This window comes from Dermacentor variabilis, chromosome 11, assembly GCF_050947875.1.
Source record: "Dermacentor variabilis isolate Ectoservices chromosome 11, ASM5094787v1, whole genome shotgun sequence".
In the NCBI taxonomy this organism is placed as follows: Eukaryota; Metazoa; Arthropoda; class Arachnida; order Ixodida; family Ixodidae; genus Dermacentor; species Dermacentor variabilis.
In genome coordinates, this window is record NC_134578.1 from 5,343,359 (window position 1) to 5,368,526 (window position 25,168).

Genomic DNA, 25,168 nt, shown 5'->3' on the forward strand with positions numbered 1-25,168 from the left:
ACTTGGCCACATAGATTCCTTCCATTCCTCAACATGCCAGTCACTATTTTTGCAGCGAACTACTGCACACGTCTGTAAGCCACCACTCGATAATTTGCAGCATGATAGGAGCACAGTGCACTAGCAAAAATTCAGTTGCATTTCCAACAGCTGATTGCACAGAAGCAAAGTAGCAACGATAATGGTTTCGCATTTGTGCGCTGTCGCTGAGGCCAGGTGCAGTGCACCGCCGAAAGGACCATCATGTTTTTTTAGAACAAAGTACTCTGCGAAAAGGGTCCATAATCAATGTCATCGTATCAGCCTTATTGCTACACAACGTCAGAGAATTTTGCTTTGTGTTACGACACCAACTCCAGCATTTCGAGAGCAACTTTAGTATCAATTAAGGTATCTTGTTTCCCAACCTTTATACTTCCTAAATGCAATATTTTTATGAGTAAGGAGACTGCCGTAGAGTTTCTACCCCTTGAAAATATCCTTCCATACTCCTCTAACACATCCACAAAGCAATCTGCAAGCTGGCCAGCCATATTAATCTTCATGCAAAGCGTTGCAAAGCATTGCGACTGTTTTGTGTGAAAAACAATTCTATTTGATGTTTGTGTCAACAGCGAGAGCAACAAGCTTGTGCCGAGCAGCTAACGTGGAGCTGGCTGCAACGGCAGAAATGTTGCGTTAACCCATTTTTTTTTTTTACTGACATGACAATTTTGCCACTGTGCAGGAAAACTACAATTTGTCGGCAGCCAGCATCCAGAAGACAACGGATAGTAGGGCACTGTGCCACTAATGTGTTTGGATGATTACCGGATAACTTCGGTTTTCTTCTCCCTCTTTCTATTTCTTTTTCATTTTACTTCTTATTTTCGTGTTTGCAGTCACCTCCGTGTTCCAGTAATAAAGCACCAGACTGGTATATATGAAAAGTTCAGCCATTTCACAACATACCAGGTTTTAATTTAGGATAGGACAAACTTGACATTGATAGACCTCTCGCGGGATTATTTCAAGTCCGTTGTAATGAGTGTCGACTGAGTCACATTTTCACCTACCAACATACGTTGATCTACAGACATAACCAATTGTCTTTTGACTGCATGGCACCTGAGGAAAAAAAAAAAGTGAAAGCATAGCTAAAGGAAAAAAATTCGTTTCGGCATTAGCTTTTATCTCATCTGCAAAATTGGCTTTCAAATTTAACTAGGTTTACTTATCACATTACTACTAGCACAACCTTGGCAAGAAAAGTTGCTATGGTAATTGTCCAAGAGACAATGAGAACTATAAATCATGCCCTTGTGTGGTACGCAGGAGAAAAACTGTTGACTGGCGTGAAGTGCACGTAGGATACCCAGTGGCATGTCAAAATTCCTTACAAGCCACTGTAGTCTTTGGGAAGAACGCAGACGAGTAGTGCAAAAAGGACAGATACGCATCTGTCCTATCCTTCTGGATGCATGCAATAATTTCAGGAATTGGTACAAAACAAATAGCCATCAGAATATTTACAAAATCACTGCATGGCACAGTGTCGCCGTTCCAGTGTGCTCGTATGCAGCGATACTATAACTCCACATCACGTTCAAATGTGGCTAAGGGACTCACCGCTTGTGCTGCCGCCGCCGCATAATCTCGTTCTGGATCTTGCCGAGGCGGACCAGCTCCTGCTTGAGGAGGTTGAGCTTATCCCTGTGGCTATCCTTGGTCTCTACAAGCCGCAGGTAGTTGTCAATCTCCTCCTGAGTCACTGGCGGCAGCTTGTTTGAAGTCAACTTCTCCTCCTGCTTGACATTAGCAGGCGAGAAGCCTCTCTCATCCTTTGCAGAAGACATGGCTCCGTCCATGGCGCTCTGGAGTGGCACGACACGAAGGTTGGAGCGCACTGCCTGCTGCTGCTGCTGCGCCGGCGGAGGGGGGTAGGAGTAGTCAGGCGGTGCCTGTGCAGGTGGAGGGTATCCTGCAAAGTACGGCGCTGCCTGGGGAGGCGGCGCATTCATGGGAAAGTTCGGTGGGGGCACAGACAAGTTTGGTGGCGGAACCAAGGGCGGCCCTGAGGGCTGGCCGCTGTCATAGTATGGGGGCTGAGTAGGTTGTGAAGACCCCTGGTAGTACGGCGTCTGCGACGATGGATGTTTGGGAGTTCTCTCTAGGCTGCTTCGCCGTGGCCGCAGCGGTGGGCTTTCGGGACTCCATCGGCGACCCGGTGTCCGGCCCTCCTGCCTCCTGTGTCGCGGTGTCCTCGGCGGCGGGCTTGGCGACCAGCGCTTTCCCATGGACCTGTCCGAAGATGGTGAGAGACTGTTGACTGGCGACGGGGAGTACCGGCGGGCAGAAGGTGTTGCAGCACCGCGGTAGTAGGGGCTCTCGCGTCGTTCCCGGCGGTACGAAGGAGGTGACGGCCGCCGGTAGCTGTCGGCAGGGCTCCGCCCACGTCGCCGGTGGCTGGGGGAGTAGCTGTCCCGACGGCGCTTGACCGGGCTTGGGCTGCGACCCCCACGGCTGTAGGATCCCGCGTCGGAGGGCGTCCTCGGCCTTTTGCGTTCATAGCTTTCTTCCTTGGCTTCCTTCTCTCTGCTGAGCATCATCTTGAGCTCACGAAGCTCCTGCTTCATAGACTCTATGGAACTGTAGCCCAGCATCGACTGTTTTGACGACTGCTTTGTTGCCCTCGATGACAAGGGTGGTGGACTAAGTTCAGGCGATGGCGTCCTATGCCGCTGCAATGACTTCCATGACTCCTTTGGCGATCGGTCATCCAGAATGCGATCCGGGGCACGTCGGCCACCTCGCTGGGGAAGCGGTTGTTCCTGGTGTTGTTGCGGCCTGCTGTCCGAAAATGCCTTTCCCGGCCGTGCCGGCTCGGCAGTCTTGCGGCGATCAAAAGGAAGTTTTAAGTCGATGGTCAGGTCTGACTCATCTGGTGAGGAAGGCCCTCCTCCGAACCGCTGGGGCGCTGGCATCCATGAATCCTGCGTTAGGTGTTTCTTCCTCTCTTCCATGAAAGGCTGCTTTTCCTGCGCAGGGCGTCTCTCTTCCATGAAAGGCTGCTTCTCCTGTGCAGAGCGCCTCTCTTGCACAGACGGTGGGCGCCCCGTGGTGAGAGCTTCGTCACCGTAAAGAAATGCGTCTTCATCATCAATATTTTCATCAATGCCCAGACCCGGGATCAATGTGGATGACTGTCGTTGGCTTTTGCTGTCCTCCGAGTGAAACCTCGATTCACTCCGCAAACTGGCATGGCTCTCTGACAGCAGATCTGCGTACAAGTCTGTGCGCGAGTCGGGCCGATGTGAATCGGAATGTGAATCAGGACGGCGATCTAAACGTAGGCCACCGCCCTTACCATCCCTGCGGTCATCCCAGGCATCGCGCCGTGAGTCGTATTCATCAACATCGGGGAAGATATCGTCAATGGGTTTCTTCCGTACGTCCAAGGACGACCCTTGCTTGCTTCCTACTGCCTTCCACGCTGATTCTGTGCTGCCTTTATTAGATATTGGAAACAGTGGCTTTGGCAAGTCATCATACAGGTCCTTTGCAACCGGCTCCTCTTCATGGTCAGACTCCTCTGGTGACCGTGCCCCAGAATATCCCTGTATTGCCTTCAGTGCAGAACTGGAGCTGCGGGGTGAATCCAACTTGTCAAGACCCAGTTTCTGTTTCTCCTTCAAGGCTAGCTCCAGCAGCTGGGCCCTGGAATAGTGTCAGAGAAGAACAAGCACTAGTTAAACATAAAGACAAAGCAACATTTCGGCTTGACTATGGTCGAAAGTATAAGGTTTACACTTGTTGTCTTGCTCTGTATTCAATATCCATCCTTCTTTTAGGCCATTAATTTATGCGTAACCCTTTGTGGTCCCACGCAATTATCTCACAAATTATAGTCATCATGCAAGGTACCACTTCAGACAAGAACTGTTTATTTGGGTGTTGTGACCTGAAAGCCTGAATACGCTATGGCACTGGCGATATCAGTGAATAATAGTGTGTGCGTAAAAAATAGAACATGCGTAACAGGTACAACAGAACAGAAACACAGATGGAAGTCCCCTAGTTGTGGGTGTATATTTCACTACCTCCAGTCAGCAGTGAAATAAAAAAGGGACACAAATTCTGTGGTAGTAAACAAAAAGGTAACAAAAAATTCAAGAAACTGACATTTCGGCCTCCACGTGGAAGCCTTATTCGTGAGCCTTGTTCCATAAGGGAGCCTTGTTGTTCACTTTTTATCTTTTTTTTTTGCTACAACTCCACCCAATCAGACAAAATTTCGTCACACTCTCAACTTCAGAAAGGTAATAAATACATCAAAATAATGATTAGAAAAGGACTACAATATAATGACAAAATAGTAAGAAATTGGAAATTTAATTCTGACGTTTTACATGACAAAAATATGGTATAAATATGAGCCATGCCATGGTAGGGACTCCGAAAATGACCTCCTGAAGATCTTTAACGTGCACCCAATGCACGCAGGCATTTTTACATTTCGCCTCCATCAAAATGTGACTGCTGCAACCGGGATTTGATCACACAACCTTTTTCTTAGCCACTAACACCTTGGCCGCCAAGCCACCACAGCAAGTGCAAGATAGTAATGACACTAATTAGATTTGCTTAAATATTATGTACATACAGTCAAAGCTGTTTATAAAGAATTTCATAGTTCCACAAAAAGTGGTCGTTATATGTATATATATATATATAAATAGTTCTTTATATATAGACTCGCCCTTAAACACACTAAAAAAAAAAAAAAAAAAAAGCCGTTACAATTTGACAGCACTTCGGTCTGAAAACCAAATTTTCAGTGTCCTTTTTCTTCCCGGTGCATTCCCACATTCCGCTAGAAACATCCATCTAAACAGCAAAATGTGGCGTAATGTGGCTCTTTCAAAACGGCACCTCATTCCAATCACCTGTCATTTTTCAAACTGCAAGCGCAGCCACCATTTTTTAAGGCGAAAGCCTTTCTAGGCTCACGGTGAAGTTTGTGTCAGCAGACCTGACCGCCAGAGTATCCGCCGAAGCGTCATCACGTCATATGAAGACTGATTAAAGACAGATTAATGAATGAAAAATGATTGATAGTGACAGTTAGTGAATGATAATGTTGTAATAGTTATAAGAGATTGGTAGAGGTTAATCATGACTAGTAATGACTAATAATGACTACTAATGACTTGTAATGACTACTGATCCGAAATGACCAATATGTCTAACGCCGGTTTGTAATGACCACAATTGATTGGAAATGACTAGAAATGTCTAGTAATGAGCAGTAATGACTGAATGACTTGTAATGACTACTGATGACTATGATATGACCAACATGTTTAACAACGGCTTGTAATGACCACAATTGATTACAAATGACTAAATATGCTTAGTAGTGAGCAGTAGTGACTAATAAAAAAAAAAGAGAAAAGGCAAATGATAACAGGAGGAAGAGCAGGCTTTAGCCATTCACCTTTGTGGGGATGCGTGACTCTCACGCCTCCCCTGAGATCTAGTTTTCCAGCATGGCTCGTCTCCTGCAGGGCGGCTTCGCCCGCCGCGTGGCCTGGCGCCCGCGACGGTAGGAGTGGTACAAGCGCGGTGCGAGAGATGGCGCGAGCGTCGCGCCGCTGCGGGGTTACTCGGGCGCCGGGAGACAAGGCGCTCTGGCTGCTTGGGTTCGAGACAGCAAGCGGGACGCACGTGCCATGCCGCACGTGCAGCGACCCTCTTCCCCGGCGGGTCGGCGCGCGGCGTGGACGTCTCACGCGTGCGCGCGGCAACCCATGCTTCCGCGAGACCGCCTCGCGTGGCCGCCTGCGAACGCGCCACCGTTGGCGTGACCGAACACGCGAACGACCAGGCGTTGGGATCCAGCATGGGGCGAACATATTCGCTCGCTTCCGGTCGCGGTGAGTCGGACTTCTGGATTTGTCGCGCGCCCATCGGCATGTTTTGCGGATAGCAACTCGGCTAGCAGGCATTGATTTATGAAAGGTGCAATAAATGCCCTTGTGATTGTTTGCACTACTGTGTTGTCGTTCCTTTGTCCCAAGAGTACGGGTGTGAGAGTCCCCACACCTTTTAAGAGAGATCTTAAGAGACCCTGTAATTTTTTATTCAGGAGCTTGTGATATATTTTACTGCCAGCGGGACATAACTGTATCTGTACACGAGAGAGAAGCGTTGTAGTTGGCTGGAAGCGTAAACTTTGTAAACTACTGTGCCATGCTGCCATTTTACATGGTCTCAGCATTATGGCTGTGCGTCAACCACACAAGAGCCATAAAATTGCGCTATGTTACTTGAGGCAAAAAAAAAAAAAAAAGACATGTTCGAAAGGTAGAACGTCACCACAAACTGTTGTCAGCAATCAGCAAAGCATAAATGAAGCACCACAAAACCATCATTTACTGATAGCGGTGTGCTAACCGCCAACCCTTTGCAACATTTAGTTACAGCAGCACGTAATGCAGCACCACGCTGACTGAGGCCGCATAGGGCCACGTCAACAGAAATGCTTGAGCCGCCATTCCCATGGTAGAAAGACATAGATGGTCGCTCCAAATCGTTGAAACAGGCATAATGCAGATGGTGCCGCATGGTGGACAAATGCAGAAAAAAAAAGAGTGATGCTGTTGTGGCATTCAATATCGCACCAACGCATGGCCCGCGACATGCTTGTATATGCTGTATGCAACACGCCTCCGTCCTGGAGGTATGTCTTGAAAACGCGTGACTACATGTGACCTACTCCGCGGCTTCCGAAATCTGCACAAGGCAGTTGCTTGCTCATCTCGAAGGTCATATCATTGCAGTTGGATTGGAGTGGGATGATGCACGCTACCATGTGCCCAGTTTGGTCATGGTTCTGTGCTGTGGCACTTTACGAGTGCCCTTTTCAACTGCGACTGGGTTCGAAAGGTTCATTGTGGCAGTATGGCAATTTTAAATAATGTTCATTATATCTGGAAGCAGTTCCCATAGGGAGGGTTGGAACATCGCAAATTCACTGAAATTTGATCATTATAACCAATAGACCATTAAATCTGGGATCGTTTGGGATCGTTATAAGTGGGTTCGGCTGTATACAGTTTCAAGCAAACGTCGGGGGACTATGAATGCTGTTCCTAAGAAAAGCAAGTTCCTTATTAGAAAAGTTAACAGATGGGGTACTTACACATTCGGGATCTAATCTCAAAATATTTTCAGCTTAATGATGCTTCACGCACGGCAAGAGAAATCATTGAGGCTGAAAGTGTTCTGAGATTAGGTCCTGAGTGCATAAGCACCACATCTGCTAACCTTTCAGATAAGAGACTATCTTCATATTTCAGATATAAGGAGGTAATCATTTACACATGTGTGGTGGCTTTGTGCACATGTATAAAATTGTGCTCTGGAAAAATAAACCTTCGTTGGTGGTACACGCCTTGTGTGTCGTCTTGTCCTTTTTTTTGTGTTTGTTCCCTCTGGGCTATATAGAACCTGAAGATCATTAATTAACAAGCCCAAATTTCTACTATTTTAAATCGAAAAGCATGGTGTCACATGCGCACAAGTAAACATGAACACATCTCCCTTAATGACTGCGGAAACTCGCTGTCAGATTCTGCTGGAGTGAGGAAGTGCGGCAGCAGCAGTGAGCAAATTGACTTTTGTGCTGCCTCTCATTTGAACGCAAACAAAGTGCCAAAAACACATCGTACACAAAGCTATCAGCACATTGGGTCCCCGTCGCAGATCGCTTTCAAGAAAGGGCCCACAGGGTCCAGTACGGCAGCACCATGCGCAACAGTGATCGAAATAGAACACTCCCTCCTCGGTGCCTTGTGCGCAATGGAAGACAGCATGCTTCCTCTCCACTTTACCCCGTTGCATGCACGAGAGCTGCCATTGTTGGCTCACCCTCACATGCTTTCACTCGCACATACAGCATATGGCACATGGCGACAATGTTATCGCCCTTGGACTTTACACGGAACATCACGGCGATGGCAGAAATGCGCCTGGAAAGTCCACATACAGTGAAACCTTGTTAAACCGTAGTTGGCCGGAGCTCGGAAAAAGTATGTACTAAACCGTAGTACTGCTTAAACGAAATAGCATGAGGTCGCCCACTAACCTGTCTAAAACGTGACCCAGAGTGAGTGCGATGAAAGAGGAAAAAATTTGCCGTATTTATTCACTTCGCACGACAAACATTATTTTTGTTTGATGCCACGGCGCCCTAGCAGCGACAACAGCGGCCTCAAACTTGCTGAAGCTGTGAGGCAGTTTTTCAGCCAGCCCCCTCTTCTAGGCAAATACTCGCTTGGCATTTTCCTCGTTGGTGTTGCATATTCTCCGTGCACAGGCGCGGTAGCGTTGCAGAAGTCGCGGGGCACCTTTTCATTGCGGGGTGCTGTTCTCGTAGTGACGATTGCATTCATGAGGCTGAGGTAACACGCAGCTTCTGCCACTGTCAGGCCTGAATCGGCCATGCTGTTGCTTTCCGTGTCATCCTTACCACTGTCGCTAGGCGACACTCCGGCAACAGAGGCAACGATGGCGAAAAGTCTAACCTCGTAGCCGACATCTCTTCGCGGTTGCAGCAGCGCTACTGTGCAACTTCTTTGCATTCCAAATGCCAAGCGCCGTAGTCATAAGTAGACCCATGTCACGTGCCAGTGCCAACTTTTCGTGTCATGTTCGATAGCACGAATGATGTCTAATTTTTCTTCTATACTGAGCACCCGGCGTCATTTTTATCAGAGTTTCGGCATGACGCGAGTTCTCGCTTGCACGACGCCACAACACTCTCTGGCACCGTGCCGATACAATGTTGATGTGGCTTCATGTGCAAACACATAGGGCGCTTGGAGGTCGTTGTGCTGATCTCTGAGGCTTGTTGTTCTGCCGGGCCACCCAATAGAGAGCACCGCCGTGCTCGTGCGACGAAAAGTGGGAACCACTACATGTCAACCGATACGTACGCGATAAGCTGGTACGGTTTATGCGGATACAAGATACATTATGTTGAATGGCCACTGAGTCGGGGATTTGACTTTACAACTTTGAAAATGAAACTACTGTTTAAGCGGGTAGGGTTTAACAAGGTTTTACTGTAATTGCTGTTGCAATAAAACAGATTACAAACATTGTACTGGCCCTGAGTACAGAGACGCCCGCCCACTGAACCCACTGCAGCACGCGCCTTCCTAATATTTAGTTCGTTTGCGGCACCCTCAGCCTACTTTTCGTTGCTTTGCACCTCAGCTAGGGAGCGCCGCACCACTTGGCCCACTCAACTGTATTCTAGTACAAACTAAATACAGCCGCCCTGACCATTCCAAGAGCAGCGGCGACAGCCGGGAATGACCGTAAGTGCCAGGAAGTCCAGTATTATAAGCGTGAAATTACGAGAAACTGTGAGAGAGGCACTGTCGCACGCTCTGCGGAATTTGAACGGCTGCACTCTTTTTCAGGGAACGAGTCTGCTCACTGTTTGCGGCCAATACCGGAGGACATATGCCAAAACCTATCTGGAGTAGAGTAGCGCAATTTGGGTCAATTTTTTGTGTTTGGCGCAGCATGGCGCAGGAATGTGCACAAGAGTCCCGCCCCTTCAAAGAGAAAGACATACAGTCGCGAAATGATTTTCCGGACTCCAAAAATTCGGACATGCTTGATTATTCGCTCTGCTTCGCGGCACTGCCATTCTCCCCATAGACCATAATGTATAACAACTGCCGAAAGTTCGGACACCTTGCAACCTCTTGTCTGATTTTTCGGACACTCCTTGGGCCAATTCGATCGAGAGCACCATGCACTGACTCTGACCGGTGCATGGCTCGACTTGCTGAACGCCATTTTTGTTTTGAACGGAGCCTCCTTGCTGCCCCACGAAGTGGCGCTACTGCAAATCCCCGCTCATCATCATCGTTTCTGCCTGGTTCGATAGAGTGATTCTACAGCAGTTCCGGTTTCAACTTAGTAAGCCATGTCAAGACAATCCAGCAGCTGATTTGTTTCTTTATGCACGACGCTGCGAGTAGGCCACGTTTTTCGTTTGTGAGACTGGTGTCTGCATGGCGGTGCTTGCTTTGTGTGCTGTGTCGAGGTTCCGGTGATCCAATGCGGCATACGGAAACATCGCGTCAAGTGTCTAATGGCGCCGACAGTGCCAGCGCAGACTGAGCTGGGGAATGCCGGCAAGCGGGTGCCGGAAGGCCCAAGGTTTGTTGCCTTCCGATGTGCTCTCTCGATAGCTGTGTCTTACCAGTACTCACCTATGGGGCAGAAACCTGGAGGCTTACGAAAAGGGTTCTACTCAAATTGAGGACGACGCAACGAGCTATGGAAAGAAGAATGATAGGTGTAACGTTAAGAGATAAGAAAAGAGCAGATTGGGTGAGGGAACAAACGCGAGTTAATGACATCTTAGTTGAAATCAAGAAAAAGAAATGGGCATGGGCAGGACATGTAATGAGGAGGGAAGATAACCGATGGTCATTAAGGGTTACGGACTGGATCCCAAGGGAAGGGAAGCGTAGCAGGGGGCGGCAGAAAGTTAGGTGGGCGGATGAGATTAAGAAGTTTGCAGGGACGGCATGGCCACAATTAGTACATGACCGGGGTTGTTGGAGAAGTATGGGAGAGGCCTTTGCCCTGCAGTGGGCGTAACCAGGCTGATGATGATGATGATGTGCTCTCTACAGACGTGGAAAATGTTCTGCCGAGACCTGCGCAGTGGTTCCATTGCGATTCTGGACATTGTCTCATTTGACAGTTTCACAGATGCTGACACTGCTGTACTGACATGTGCAGAACTCGACGATGGCGAGATCATTCGGCAGGTTGCACTGCCGGACGATGACTCTGAGTTGGAAGATGAAGCACCATGTGCTACGCTGCCGTCGCATGCGGAGCGTGTACAAGCAGTGGCTGTGCTTTCAGCCGCCTATAGTGACCGTATGACCCTCTCCGAGATTCAGGCTTATCTGATTGCACGTAAACTGCTGAGCCGGAATAAGTGCGTGGAAATAAAAGATTTCACTTTTTTTCTTAATCTGCTTTTTCGGACACCTGTTTATTCGGACATTTCCGCATCCCCGTGAGGTCTGAATAAACGCTTGGCGACTGTATGTGTACACAAACGTGCGCAGCACACCTCAAGGACCACAATCTTTATAAACATATGGAGGTTGCTTACGCGACTTATGCACATTGTACTGATCTGTTATGCTTGTTTTGCGTCTGATATGTCTCCAAGATCACTCCTGCTCAAGGATAATAACGACATTATCAGCTGAGCAATTTTTATTAGATATCCCAATGGAAACGTGTAGAATCGCGACTTCTCAGACAATGAGCTGGATGAGACTGTAGATGTAACTACTGTGGTTATCCAAATCTAAGCCAATAGTTTTTTTTTCAGATAATCGTATACCAAACTAGGCTTAGATTAGAGGATTTTAAAAACTTAAGGCCATGCTCCATGTGAAGGACGTTAGCAGTTCAAAGGTCCCTACAACAGAGAAATTTTCGAAAATAAGACCAATAATCAGTGCAATACAAATCCCATGTGTCAAACATGTCCCGTTTCCAGTTCAAAGCATCGACAAGCAAATGATTCCGTTTACAGGAAGGGTTATGACCAAGCAATTCGCGAGGGGAAAGCTCAACCTGGAAAGGACCAAATTCTTCCTCTGCTGCAGTGCTGACAGCTTGGCCCACAACCTGGAACTTTACCAGGGAAAAGGCACTAGCGTGTTGTGTTGCAGTTTGTACAGCATGTTCCACATGGGCACAACATGAGGGTTTATATGCATAACTATCCTTCCTTTGTGCCCCTCTTCCAGGAAATGAAAAAAGAGGTTAGAATCTTAGCTAGCGGGACCATCCAATCAAACTGTCTCGTCGAATTCCCCTTGAAAAGTGACAAGGAACTAGCAGACAGGGCAGACAAAAGCAAATGGAAGGTCAGCGAAGGAGATATTGTCATTGTTAGATGGCACAACAACATGGGACAACAGTCCCATGAACATGGTGTCTACAACTGTTGGCATCGGGAAGTTGTCAAAAGTGAAAAAGTGGAGTGAGTCACAGAAGCAGCACGTCGAAATTGATTGCCCGGAAGTAATTTATGAACAGAACAGCTACAAGGGAGTGTGGACAAATTCAATTTTTTTAATGTCTTTGTATCTCTTGAAAGTCAATGCGAAGAACTGGTCAGTCCATGTGATCTCACACTTTGTGACATTTGTGATTTGCAATGACTGGATAGAGTACATTAGTGATGCAAAAGAAAGCATCTCAAGGAAGGCATTTCTAAGAAACATATAAAAGATGGCATCGCCTTATAAACGGAAGTAGCCCACAGTCTCATCGCAATCAACAAAAGTGAACGGCCCAAAAGGGGACGGCCAAGCGGCACTGCACGGCCAAATAATTATCAGAAACATAACCCTACACCAATACCCAAAAAGCTCCACACGGTGTGATGCCATTAACCACTGGCCAAGGCATGTCGCTACGAACTTTGCTCAACGCTGCAAGGACCACAGATGCACTTCGAGATTCCAACTTTGCTGCCGCAAGTGTGAAGTCTTTCTTCGCTTGTTTGCTATAAACGAGTGCTTTTACAAATTTCACAACAAAATGTGAAATCCTGTGTTCTAGTGCTCAAATGTCTCCAAAAAATGTTTATCTGCACAAGCGAAGGTCGACCTGGTGAAAGCCTACCACCAGATTCCTGTGGAACCCTCAAATATTCCCAAGACTCCCATTATAACACCCTTCGGCCTGTTCAAATATCTGCGCATGCTTTTCGTTCTTTGTAATGTGGCCCACACCTTTCAGTGTTTCGTTGACCAGGTATTATGTGGCTTGACATGCTGCTTCGCCTATCTTGATGACAACCTCATCTACAGCACCACTGCTGAAGCTCACAACCTCCATCTACGTCAAGTGCTCACAAGACTCAGTAAGTTTGGTCTTGTTCTTAAAGGTCTAAACGGAGAGTTTGGTGTTAGTGAGTTGGATTTCGTCGGCCATCGCGTCAACGCAAACGGCATTCGTCCACTTCTAATTTATGGATGGCAACACAGCCATCCATGAATCATGGTTCAGGACAACATTTCCATGAATTTCCTCAGCCATCCACCACGAGGCAACTGCGTGAATTTCTTGGCCTCACTAACTATTACCCCTTCTTCATTCCTCGCTGCACTAATATACTGCAGCCTCTCCACGACCTTCTCTCGGGCCTCAAGACATCAAACACCCCCAGGGCCTGGAATGACACGGCTGACAGTGCGTTTAGAGGCATCAAAGAAGCCATTGCTAGCGCGACGCTCCTCGTCCACCCCAAATGTGATGTCCAACCTCTGTTGTGGTTGACGCATCGGACACTGCTGTCGGCACAGTTTTGCAGCAGTTTGTCGCTGGTGCTTGGCAGCCCATCACCTTCTAAGAAGCTTGTGCCCCCGAGTGCTGCTACAGCATGTTCGGCTGAGAGCTGCTCGCCATCTATTTGACTGCGAAGCTCTTTCGTCATTTTTTCGAGGGATGCTCCTTCTATGTCCTTACCGACCATAAACCATTGACATCTGCCCTAGCGTCCAGCAGCATCACCTACGCACCCTGTGAAATCAGACAGCTTGCCTACATTTCTGAATACACCAGCAACATTCGTCATGTCAGCAAAAAATCCAACGCCGTTGCCGATGCACTTTCTTGCGCCGGGAGGATGGTGTTGAACGGCAATGTGGGGTCGCTACCATACAAAAGATAAAAGGGTGAATATCCTGTGGTGTCATGTCGGGACGAGTTATACACGAATGTCACATAGGCCAGCATGGCGTCCCAGTCGCAGTGATCATTGGAGATGTACATCGACAGCATCTCTGTGAGTGTTCGGTTGAGACGTTCGGTAAGACCCTTCGTTTGACGTGGCATACGTGGTGGATACTTTGTGCTCAGTAGCATAGGAGCAGAGGAGGTTGTCGACAACTCGAGACACGAACGAGCGGCCGCGGTCTGTAACTGTCGAGGTGCAACGTGGCGGAGAATGACGTCGTGGAGAAAATCGGCGACGTCAGTTGCGCAACTAGTCGGAAACGCCTTTGTTATCGCATAGCGTGTCGCATAATTAGTAGTGACGGCGATACACTTATTCCCTCTAGTCGTCGTCGGAAAAGGGCCAAGCAGGTCAAGGCCTACGCGACAGAGAGGTTCAGAAGGAACTTCAATTGAGTGGAGAAATGAGCTGCAAAATTCAGCAACCAAGCCGTCCTGTTGGCTCCTGGAGGGAAGACAGCCAGCAGAGTGTGTGGTGGTCTGTAACAACCGAAAACATGTGGCCGTACAAATATGGTCGGAACTTGGCGACAGCCCAAACTAAAGCCATGCCCTCCTGCTCAGTGATGGAGTAATTTCTCCCGGCAGGTGACAGCACACGGCTGGTGTAAGCTATCATGCACACGGTACCATACTGTTGTTGGGCGAGAACAGCGCCGATGTCATGGCCGCTTGCGTCAGTGTGGACTTCGCTCTGTGCACATGGATCAAAGTGGGCAAGTATGAGAGGGGTGGTCAGAAACCTGATGAGAGCAGCTAACGCATGAGCCTGCTCCGGAACCCACGAGAATGGCATGTTCTTCTTTAATGGTCTGTCAAAGGCCGAACAACATCAGCAAAGTTTTTGACGAAATGGTGAAAGGACGAACACAGGCCGACAAAGCAGCGCACGTCAGAATCAGAATGTGGCACAGGGAAACTGCGTACGGCGCGAACTTTTTCCGGATCAGGTGGTAGACCGGATGCGTTAACGAGGTGTCCAAACATGGTAATCTGACGATGCTCGAATTGACATTTCGTGGAGTTCAGTTGGAGGCCGGCTTTTCGGAAGACCGCAAGAATGGCAGCGAGTCGGGTAAGGTGGCTGTCGAACTTGGGGAAAAAACAACGTCGTCAAGGTAACAAAGACAAGGGGTCCATTTGTAGCCTCGCAAAAGAGAGTCCAACATCCATTCAAATGTTGCAGGAGCATTGCATAGGCCAAAGGGCATGACTTTGAACTGATATTTTCTTCTATTTTGTTCTCCGGGGAGCTGGGAACTAGTCAAGCTGACTTGTCAGCTTTTTTTCCCGCACTCCCTCACTTCATGAGTGAAATAAAGATTATTATTATTATTATTATATAAACCATCCGGCGTGATGAAGGTCATCTTCTCGTGGTCCATTTCATCAACTGAAATATGGCAGCAGCCGGATCGGAGATTGATGGACGAGAAGTATTTAGCTCCGTGCAAGCAGTTCACGGCATTATCGATGTGTGGTAGTGGGTAGACGTCTTTTCGCTTGATCTTGTTTAAGCGGCGATAATCAACGCAAAAACATCAGGTACCATCTTTCTTTTTCACAAGGACGACAGGCAAAGTCCAAGGGTTGGCTGATGGCTCGATGACCCCTTTGCGGATCATTTTGTCCACTTCTGATTGGATGACTCGACGTTTAGCGTGCGATACACTATAGGGACACCGACGAATAGGATTCGTGTCTCGAGTGTTTATTCGGTGGTGAACAACAGATGTTTGGCCTAAAGTTCAGTTGCCAAATCAAAGATGTCACTGTACGATTCGAGCAGAAGACACATGTCGATGCCCTCTGCAGAGGTGAGGTGAGGTGCAATCATTTTCGCGAAGCCATCCGTTAAGGAACCAGAGCTGTGAGCTGCAATTAGTGCTGATAAACCTCTCTCGGCATTCAGACTTCCAATGTTAAATTCGGAACTACTAGAAATGCTGGAAAAGAACACGGCAGTAGGAAACACTTGAGGGCACAGGCTGAAGTTCAGAAGCAGTAGAATGACGTCGTCATTAGTAACCGTGACCAGCGTTTACGGAACAACAATGTTCCAGTTCAAAAGCATGTCAACGATCGGGCGAAGCATATAATCACGGTCCGGAACCTGTGGCTTGGCGGTTCTGCGACTGGGGGTCCAAAGACGTGGAATCTACTTTGCTTGTGGAGGAGTAAGTGAACGTGGTGCTGGGCTCGATATTCAAGACGTTTGACAAACACGTTTATATTTACATATTTACAAGAAAATTCAAAGTAATACAGAAAAAGTTCATGATGAAGTAGTAGCAGCCATTCACTCCAGCCGTCCGTTGCTTCTTTTATGCCCTGCGTGGTCGTTGTTCACTCACTTCCCCCAATCAGGCATCAGGAGACCGATGACATGAGGTCCCACCAATCCGGAGGTCAGTTGCCCTTTCCCGTCGAAGGGAGCTTTGTCGGAAATGCATGCACATCACTGAGCACAAACAGAGGAAGCTTACTTCGATCGTACACTGACTTCGTCCCCAGCATGGACGTGCCAATTAGGGCGGCTGACAAATGATGAATGCTATCAGTGCACTGGCTGCGTCTCCGGCGTGGATGTGCCAATTTGTGCGGCTGAAAAATGATGGCCTTATCCTTGCTAATTGCCCAAACCTCTCCTGACCGAGGTACTCCTGTGTTGGCCATAAATAATCCGTTTTGAGAACCATTTTGACGAGGCCGTCGGCCCGTTCCCCATAATCACATTAGCCATGACCGGAGGTTGTCGCGGGGTGAACAGCCGATTACAACAGCGGTCAAAGTGACGTAACTGCCTCGGGTGACAGACGCACATCGTGAAGAGAGCACAAGTGCGGTGGGGCGGTGCTCGGTGTATTGGCGAGTTGAGGCAGTTCTATTTGAAGAATGCCGGTTGCGCAGTCGATGAGAGCAGAATGATTGGATAGAAAATCTAAACCAAGGATAACGTCGTGAGGGCAGTTGTCGATCACAGCAAAGAGAACAGAAGTGGGGCAGCTGGCTATAGTTAAACGTGCAGTGCACATTCCCAAAACAACCAGCATGCCACCGTCGCCCACATGAAGCACTCGGGCAGCTGCTAGAGTGAGGACCTTCGTTAAACATCTACGTACGCTAGCACTACGACATACAGCTACAAATTCAGCTGCCCTGGCCGGCTTCCCTCATATGGCAGCGGTGGCATGAACAGTACGGGCAGGCGGCTCACAGCTTCGTCTTCCCTTCTACTGCAGGATTTCGTCCGTGGGCTTCGCCATCGACCCGGTACAGTCTACCACGCTGAATCAACATTATCGGGCCGGCTTTCCGCACAAGGACCGTCGATTGCCTGCGTGATAGCCCCTCGCCGCTTCCACTGGACAGCCCGGCGACGTCATCGACATACAGCTACAAATTCAGCTGCCCTGGCCGGCTTCCCTCATATGGCAGCGGTGGCGTGAACAGCACGGGTAGGCGGCTCACAGCTTCGTCTTCCCTTCTACTGCAGGTTGGTGCCTGGCACTTGCTTCCGCAATACATATTGACCCTTGCACGCCACTGCTGCCATTGGGGAGTCAAATCTGTGTGCTGTTTTTCATCATGTCAAAAATTAGCAAAGAGTTGAGTGTTGCTCTTGACGACCTGAAAAATGAATCAAAAATGACTTGAAGCTTTTTCGAGAGTCCTTTGAACGTGATATTCGCAGTGAACTAAGGGAGATTAAGGCGAGCCTGTCTTTTTCAGACCAAAAATTTAATGAAATGACCGTGGACCTCAAGAAGGTGTTGGATGAAAACAAACGCTTACGGGTAGAAAATGAAAGTTTAAAACAACAATGTAATCTCTTGAATGTTCAACTTAACAAAGCAGATGTAAGGATCATGGAGTGCGAACAGTACTCGCGAAACCGCAACCTGGAAATAAAAGGAATTCCCATGAACCGCGCAGAAAACCTGCTTGAGTTAATCGGCAAAATCAGCGATAAAATTGGAGAGCCTATCCTACCCACTGATGTAGAACTCTGTCACAAAGTGTCAGTCCCTGGCGGTTCAATGAACATGAACGCTATTGTGCAATTTGCTCACCGCCAGAAACGCGATGCTGTCCTTGAGAAAGCCAGAAAGAAAAGGATCACATGTAAGGACCTCGGTTTCACTGCGTCTACCCCTATCTACATCAACGAGCACTTGTGCCCTGAACGGAAGCGTCTACTTGGGCAGACAATCAGTAAGAAACGGGAGGTCAACTGGAAATTCGTGTGGGTGCGCGGTGGCCAAATATTCGCATGCAAAGAAGAAAAAAGCAGACTGCTGAAGGTGATCAGCAGTGCGGACCTCGTTAAAATGATCTACAGTCGCCGACCGATTTTCCGGACTCCAAAAATTCGGACATGCCCGATTATTCGGTCAGCTTCACGGCACCGCCATTCCCCCCATAGACCATAATGTATAACAACTGCCGAAAGTTCGGACACGTTGCAACCTCTCGTCTGATTTTTCGGACACTCCTTGAGCCAACTCGATCGAGAGCATCATGCACAGACTATGACCGGTGCGTAGTTCGACTTGCTGAACGCGATTTTTGTTTTGAACAGAGCCTCCTTGCTGCCCCACGAAGTGGCGCTACTGGAAATCCCCGCTCATCATCATCGTTTCTGCCTGGTTCTATAGAGTGGCTCTACAGCAGCTCCAGTTTCAGCTTAGTAAGCCATGTCAAGACAATCCAGCAGCTGATTTGTTTCTTCGCGCACGACGCTGCGAGCAGGCTACGTTTTTCGTTTGTGCGACTGGTGTCGGCACGGTGGTGTTTGCTTTGTGTGCTGCGTCGAGGTTTCGGTGATCCAACGCGGCGTACGGAAACATCGCGTCAAGTGTCTAATGGCACCGACAGTGCCCGCGCAGACTTCGCTAGGGAATGCCGGCAAGCGGGTGCCGGGAGGCCTAAGATTTGTCGCCTTCCGATGTGCTCCCTACTGACGCAGAAAATGTTCTGCCGAGACCTGCGCAGTGGTTGCATTGCGATTCCGGACACCGTCTCATTTGACAGTTTCACAGGTGCTGACACTGCTGTACTGACATGCGCAGAACTCGACGACGGCGATATCATTCGTCAGGTTTTTGCTGCACCGCCGGACGATGACTCAGAGTCGGAAGATGACGCACCATGTGCTACGCTGCCGTCGCATGCGGAGCGTGCACAAACAGTGACCGTACGACCCTCTCCGAGATGCAGGCTTATCTGACTGCGCGTAAACGGAACAGCGTGCAACGGCGTATTCACGATTTCTTCAAGCCTACTGCCGAGCCCGAATAAGCGCGTGGAAATAAAGGATTTCATATTTTTTTTCTTAATCTGCTTTTTCGGACACCTGTTTATTCGGACATTTCCGCAGCCCCGTGAGGTCCGAATAAACGGTCGGCGACTATAGTATAACTTACCGTTCTGATGAATTGTCACGAACTTTTAGCTCCTTCGGTTCTCAAGAAGTTTGCAAGTGAGAATACACTAGGAATTTTTCATCTTAATTGTCGCTCAATTAACAATAAGTTTGAAGATTTACAGTTACTTTTTGAATCTCTGGGTTTCTCCTTTAATGTGCTAATGTTCAGTGAAACGTGGTATACTGATGAATCTGAATATTTTGCTCTAGATGGTTATAAGCACTTTTTCCTTAACAGATCCGGTCGCAAAGGTGGGGGCGTGTCGATGCATATTCATAATGCAATAACTGTTGATCAAAGCGAGCAATTTACGTTGGCAACAGAAGATCTTGAGTTATTGACTGTAGAAAGCCATAGTAGCATTTTCAGTGTTGTGTATCGTCCCCCTAATGCAAGACTAGACACTTTTTTTGAAACACTAGAAGCTCTTTTTGATTACGCGTCTTCTAATGGAAGATTGCTTTATCTGTCGGGTGATGTGAACTTAGACATGAAATGTGTATCGAAGCCAGGAAAGGAACTTGTGGCCTTAATTGATGCATATGGGTTTTGCAACGTTATCGAAGCGCCTACGCGCATAACGTGCTCCACGGCAATGTGTATCGACGTTATCATCACAAATGCAGATAAGTAAATTTTCGGCACTGGCGTAATCATGTTGCTGTCAAAAATGTACACCCGCAGCAAAGTAGAATAGACTTGGTTACAGCAATATTAGCTGTTTCTGTCTGTTTGAGAACTGCGCCACCAGGTGGCTGCACCATGCAGGCCGCTCCTTTTTACGGCTCCGCCCCAACGGCATCCGCCTGCGTTTACCCGAATACAGGACACACTAAACTTCTCTATTAACTGCTTTTAAGAAGAATAGTTTTATGTGCTTTACTTTATATGCATGATTTCATATTTTAAGAAATGATAACGCAGCAGAGGTCAGACGTTGATGGTGCTACGAGCGCATCTGACTTCAATGCGGCTTGCGTTTGGGGCCACTAACATATAGCGTGTTTCTGCTTGCCAACACAAACGTAAACGCACCCAAGCGCTAGGGGCCCCAACGCTTTGCGTCCCCTAAACTAGAACTCTCTATTGTTACGGTAGAAGGCTAACTTACTAATACATCAACTTATTTTTCTCTTTAATGTCCCTTTAAGAGCAAGGTGTTCACACTAACCTGAAGCCTCCATCCCCCGAATCCTTGGGTTTGAGTGACGGGGTCTTGGGCCTGGACATAGGGTAGTAACATCCATGAAGTCATAGCAAGTCTTTTGTTTTTGCATATTAACTGATACTATAAAAGCTTCTCTCGTGATAAGAGTAGCTTTTCTGCTATTTGTAGAAGGCTATCACTAATACAAATACTAATTTTTCTCTTTAATGTCCCTTTAAGAGCAAGGCATTCACACCAACCTGAAGCTTGCATCCCCTGACGAATCCTTCTGTTTGAACGATGGGGTCTTGGGCCTGAACACAGAGTAGTGAAAGCCATGAAATCATATGAAGTCTTTGTTTTTTGCATGTTTCCTGACTAATCAAGCCTTCCCTCATGATTAGAGTGGCTTACTTGCTATCTTTAGAAAGCTACATTACTAATACAGATCAACTTATTTTTCTCTTTTACGTCCCTTTAAGAGCAAAGCATTCACACAAACCTGAAGCCTGCATCCCCTGATAAATCCTTCTGTTTGAACGATGGGGTCTTGGGCCTGGACACAGGGTAGTCCCTTGAAGAGGAGTACGGACTGTTTCCACCATCTCCTCTGATGGGACTCAAGCTACGTCGCGTGCTGACCAACGCTGGCGGTGAATCCGCATAGCCAGACCGTGTCCTCACAGGCGTCTTTGACCTTAGTCGCTGATCCTTTTCCTGCACTATCGTCTTTGTAACAGCTGCGGCAATCTGCATAAAGGGTAAAAAACAATGCAGCACAACACAGCCGTGAGTCAACTACACAAGCACTATCAACAGTTGCGCAACAGCTCAAGGAACTCGTCAAAACATGAGAGTCACAAAGAGTCATACTTTCCCTTGTATCTTCCTCTATATGCACTGAAAAACACCAATTTCAACACATTCGGAGCATAGGCACAGCAGCCCTGTTGGCACACCACCACAGTAGCCCACCACAGTAGCCCTCACTGCACTTGAGTTCAAGGCCACACTGTGGGTAAGCTGACAACGAGCAAGGCATAGAGAATTCTTGTGAATTTTAGGGGCAATTTGAAGACTGTTGTCTCTTAAACCCGGCTCTTACTGTAAGATCTTCGTTTCTCACTGCCTTGTCTTTTGATCTAGTCGTGGAAAACAGCATGAGGGGCAAAGACCGGATATTATTCGACAAATGGAAATGCATATATATGAAAAAATACAGGAAGCAACGAAGATAGCAAAGTAAAAAAAAATATGACTAAAAACAACAAAGGCTGTAGCATTATCAGACACCAAGAGCTACGGCCAGACAACTAATGCAAACTACATGATACTGGCATACTGGAAGCACTTCCAAACCAAAAGCAAGAACTAAAAGCAAAAAGAAAAAGATGACAGGCAACGCATGCAAACAACTAAAAACCACAAAGACAACAAATGCAAATGTAAACGTGACAATGGCAAAAGCGTAGCCCATAAAAATGAACATAAAACAGAAAAAGAGATTTGAAAACGTTAGCAAGACAAAACTTGCTTTTTTCAAAGCGTCCATCGCACAGTCAAATTGATAAGGCATTCTAAGGACTGCTAAGACATTCAATTTCTTTTTTGGTAAGGGTGTTCTGGTCACAATGGTGACACAGGCAACAGCTGTGCCATCACATAGTGTCATAACACAGTTATCGCCTCATAAGATAATTTCATGTGCTTTGAACGCTAAATATGCAGGAGGGTCCTGAAATGGCTTTACCACTGTACACTTTTTTAAAATCCAGTGTGCACCTACAGGCCTTGCAGTGGGTGGACATTGTGCTTCCGCTCCTGATTCGCCTAGCTCAGTGTTGCACCTTTTCGATGGCTTTTGAACTTGAGGGCCAAGAAGGTTTGTCATGACACAAACAACACTGCTGTCATGACACAAACAACATGGTTACCGTAATTGCCTTTCACCCAGCTAAGGACTACTGCTACCAGCATGCATTGCAGCAGTGGTGGCTTAGTAAAACTCATCACAAATTAGTCTATTGAGGACCCACCATGGTTGTTCAATGGCTATGTCATTTTCCTGCCAAGCACAAGGCCACAGGTTCGATTCCTGGCAAAACCACATCATGTGTTTCACACTGGTCTGTGCTGAAAGCACCGAGTGCCATAAGCTTCCCTGTTCACATTTAAAAGGTTCAAAGTAGTGCTTGTATTCTTTCAGAACAAGTTTTGCTGAAAATTGAAGCAAATGAGAAATTGTTAAATTTTTGGCATCAGTACAAGAATCATAAACGAGCTCTAAAGAAATTGGGTATTAGGCAATAAAATTGTAGAAGCTGACAGGTGTGTAGAAAACTCAAAGAGGTGCCCATTACTTGCACAAGAAATTGAAATGTACAATGACTAATCAACACAATTTCGCAAGTGAGCTTTTGAATTACTTTAGGGCACATACTGCAATTTACAGATTCAAGCCAGTGAGTTCTCAGTGCACATCTACATGGAAATCATTTCTTTAACAATGACTTTCCTAAACTCAGCGAAGCTGTAAAGACGGTTATAGACACCTTGTCTGCTACAGTCTGCACAAACTCTCTCTCCTATTACGCTTTAAATATTAGGGGTGTCAAAGCGGACAAAACGTGTATATGCATTAAATATGGGAAGCCGGTCACGTGGTAAAGCTTAGCAGTGCACAGGAATGTCTGTGCGTGCATGTGTGTGTGTATACAGTGCAATTGACTGTGGTCTGCCTTGTACCACTGTCAGTTACACTTCTCTCTTTTAAAAGTTAGGATGTGTGTTGAGTGAACTCGTGAACAATGCTTTGAAATGTTGTGAACATGGTTTAATCATGGATCTGGGGCCTCAGAGGGGTGCAATGTAATGCTACCCGGTGTCTACCAAGTTGACACTTCCAACCCGATTTTTCCAGGTTTTCTCTGGGTGATTTTGCAAAATTTTCTGAATGAGACTGAACTTTGTTATATGTCAAGAAAGGCTGACACCATTTTGCCCAATGCTGTCACTCTCTACTAAGCATGTTGAAATAAAAAATGACTTAATCCAGTTTGAATAGCAAGGTGCAATGTTTATTTTATTCAAGAAGAAAACAGAAGCAAGGTGTTAGTAAAATGCACAACAAATAAAATATATTTTAAAAAAATGGTAAAATTCATTCCAAATCGAGTCAAACATTTTCAAATACCAATGAAAAGGAGATAATACAGAATCAAATATTTTCGAATATGAGCTATTTCTAACAACTGATAGCAAGCTCATTGGTATGAGGCCTGAACTTTGTCACAACTAAGGTTCTCTCTCAGCAGCTGGAAAAAACTGTGCTGACATACCCTCACAGCCAGTACACAACATCTCAGTGTTGGGTCACACTGCTTAAAAGTTTATTTGTTTATTTTGGTTAAGATGAGGGAAACCTGCATCTTGGCGTCAGCCAACACTTTGTTTTTCAAGCGGCGGGACGCTTCCTTTCCCGTTCATTCCTCAATGCATGCATCCTTTCTGTTCTCGTTCTCCTTCCACCATGCGTTCACCCCACGGACCATTTGAAGCACCCTCTCGGTCAGTTGTACAGTCAACGTCAGATTTTTCGGACTCTTTAAGGGCCGCGAAAACGTCCGAAAAATCAGGCAGACCAAAACAGCTCTGGAGGCCTGCCAGTAAACTTATTAGGTATATCGGTGCTCATAGTGCGACAGGAGACGGGGATGCATGCATGTATAATTAAGGAATACATACTGTGTCCCGTGACAACTGCTAAATTTCGAAAACCGGCATTATGCAACACGTAATGTTTTCCGAGCTTCGAAACCAATCTGGAGGATTACAACGACGAATTCTTTCAATGAAAAACAAGGCACCGCACAGCAAGAAGCTTAATAGCAAACGCAGAAGCAGCTAGGCCTGGCATTGCCACGGTGGTGGTTATGGCTGCCAGCAGATCTGCGTGCTACAGCGTCAGTTCGAGGCGGCGAGATAATTAACATGGCGGTGGTGGTGGCTTCGATTAATGCCGTTTCGGACCTGTAGTCAGGCAAAAAGTTTGAAGTATCGGTCGGCAAAGCGTTCTTGCATCCCAAATTTCAGACGTTCTTTTACACTGACTTTATGGGGTACATGGTGGTGCTGCGAAGCCATGCGAATTATCGAGCATGTCAGAAAAATTGGGCATCAGGAAAATCGGTCGTTGACTGTACTCTAGAAACTCCTCAAGCCGACGACACGGCGTCAAATACGATTTGTTGCAGTTCCTCTATTACTGGAGCCAGCATTAGCACAACTTTCGTTCACTTTCAATAATATTACAGCGAATTTTTCCTGAGTTTTCCCTGAGTATTTCCAGGCTATTCAAATTCCCTGAGAATTCCCGGTTTTCCCAGTTGGTAGACACCCTGTGCTAACATGCTTCTTTTGCATTTAACGCTAAATCTCCACTGAATTCTTGTTCTTTCTTTCTTTCTTCCTTTTAATCCCTCATCCACTTCTACCACTGTAGGGTGGCAAACCAGACGGCCATCTGGTGAACCTCCCAGACTTTCCTTGCTCTCTTTCGAAACCAGCGCCAGTTTTGACACGAGTGCTGTCAAACATTCAGTAAACATACACTGGTCTGCTTACTTTCTTAAATATTGCTTATGTATTGTGGGACAAAAAATAACTGAAACACCAATGTACAGTTTGGGAACGCATCTCTCTTAACTGGTGCCATTCTAAGAATTATTGTAAAAGGATATCCCTTGAA

At 47.0% G+C, this 25,168-nt stretch overlaps 1 protein-coding gene across 2 annotated transcripts in view; it reads right to left on the minus strand.

Annotated features, from left to right (window-relative positions):
• Positions 1-25,168, minus strand: part of LOC142564539 (uncharacterized) — a 91,566-nt gene that overhangs the window by 62,069 nt on the left and 4,329 nt on the right. For both annotated transcript variants that reach the window (XM_075675563.1, XM_075675562.1), the window contains exons 2-5: positions 20,924-21,171; positions 20,682-20,735; positions 20,446-20,496; positions 1,609-3,696 (exon numbers count right to left, since the gene is read on the minus strand). In XM_075675563.1, the coding sequence (XP_075531678.1) occupies positions 1,609-3,696; positions 20,446-20,496; positions 20,682-20,735; positions 20,924-21,171 (2,441 nt within the window). The remainder of the gene's footprint in view (positions 1-1,608; positions 3,697-20,445; positions 20,497-20,681; positions 20,736-20,923; positions 21,172-25,168) is intronic.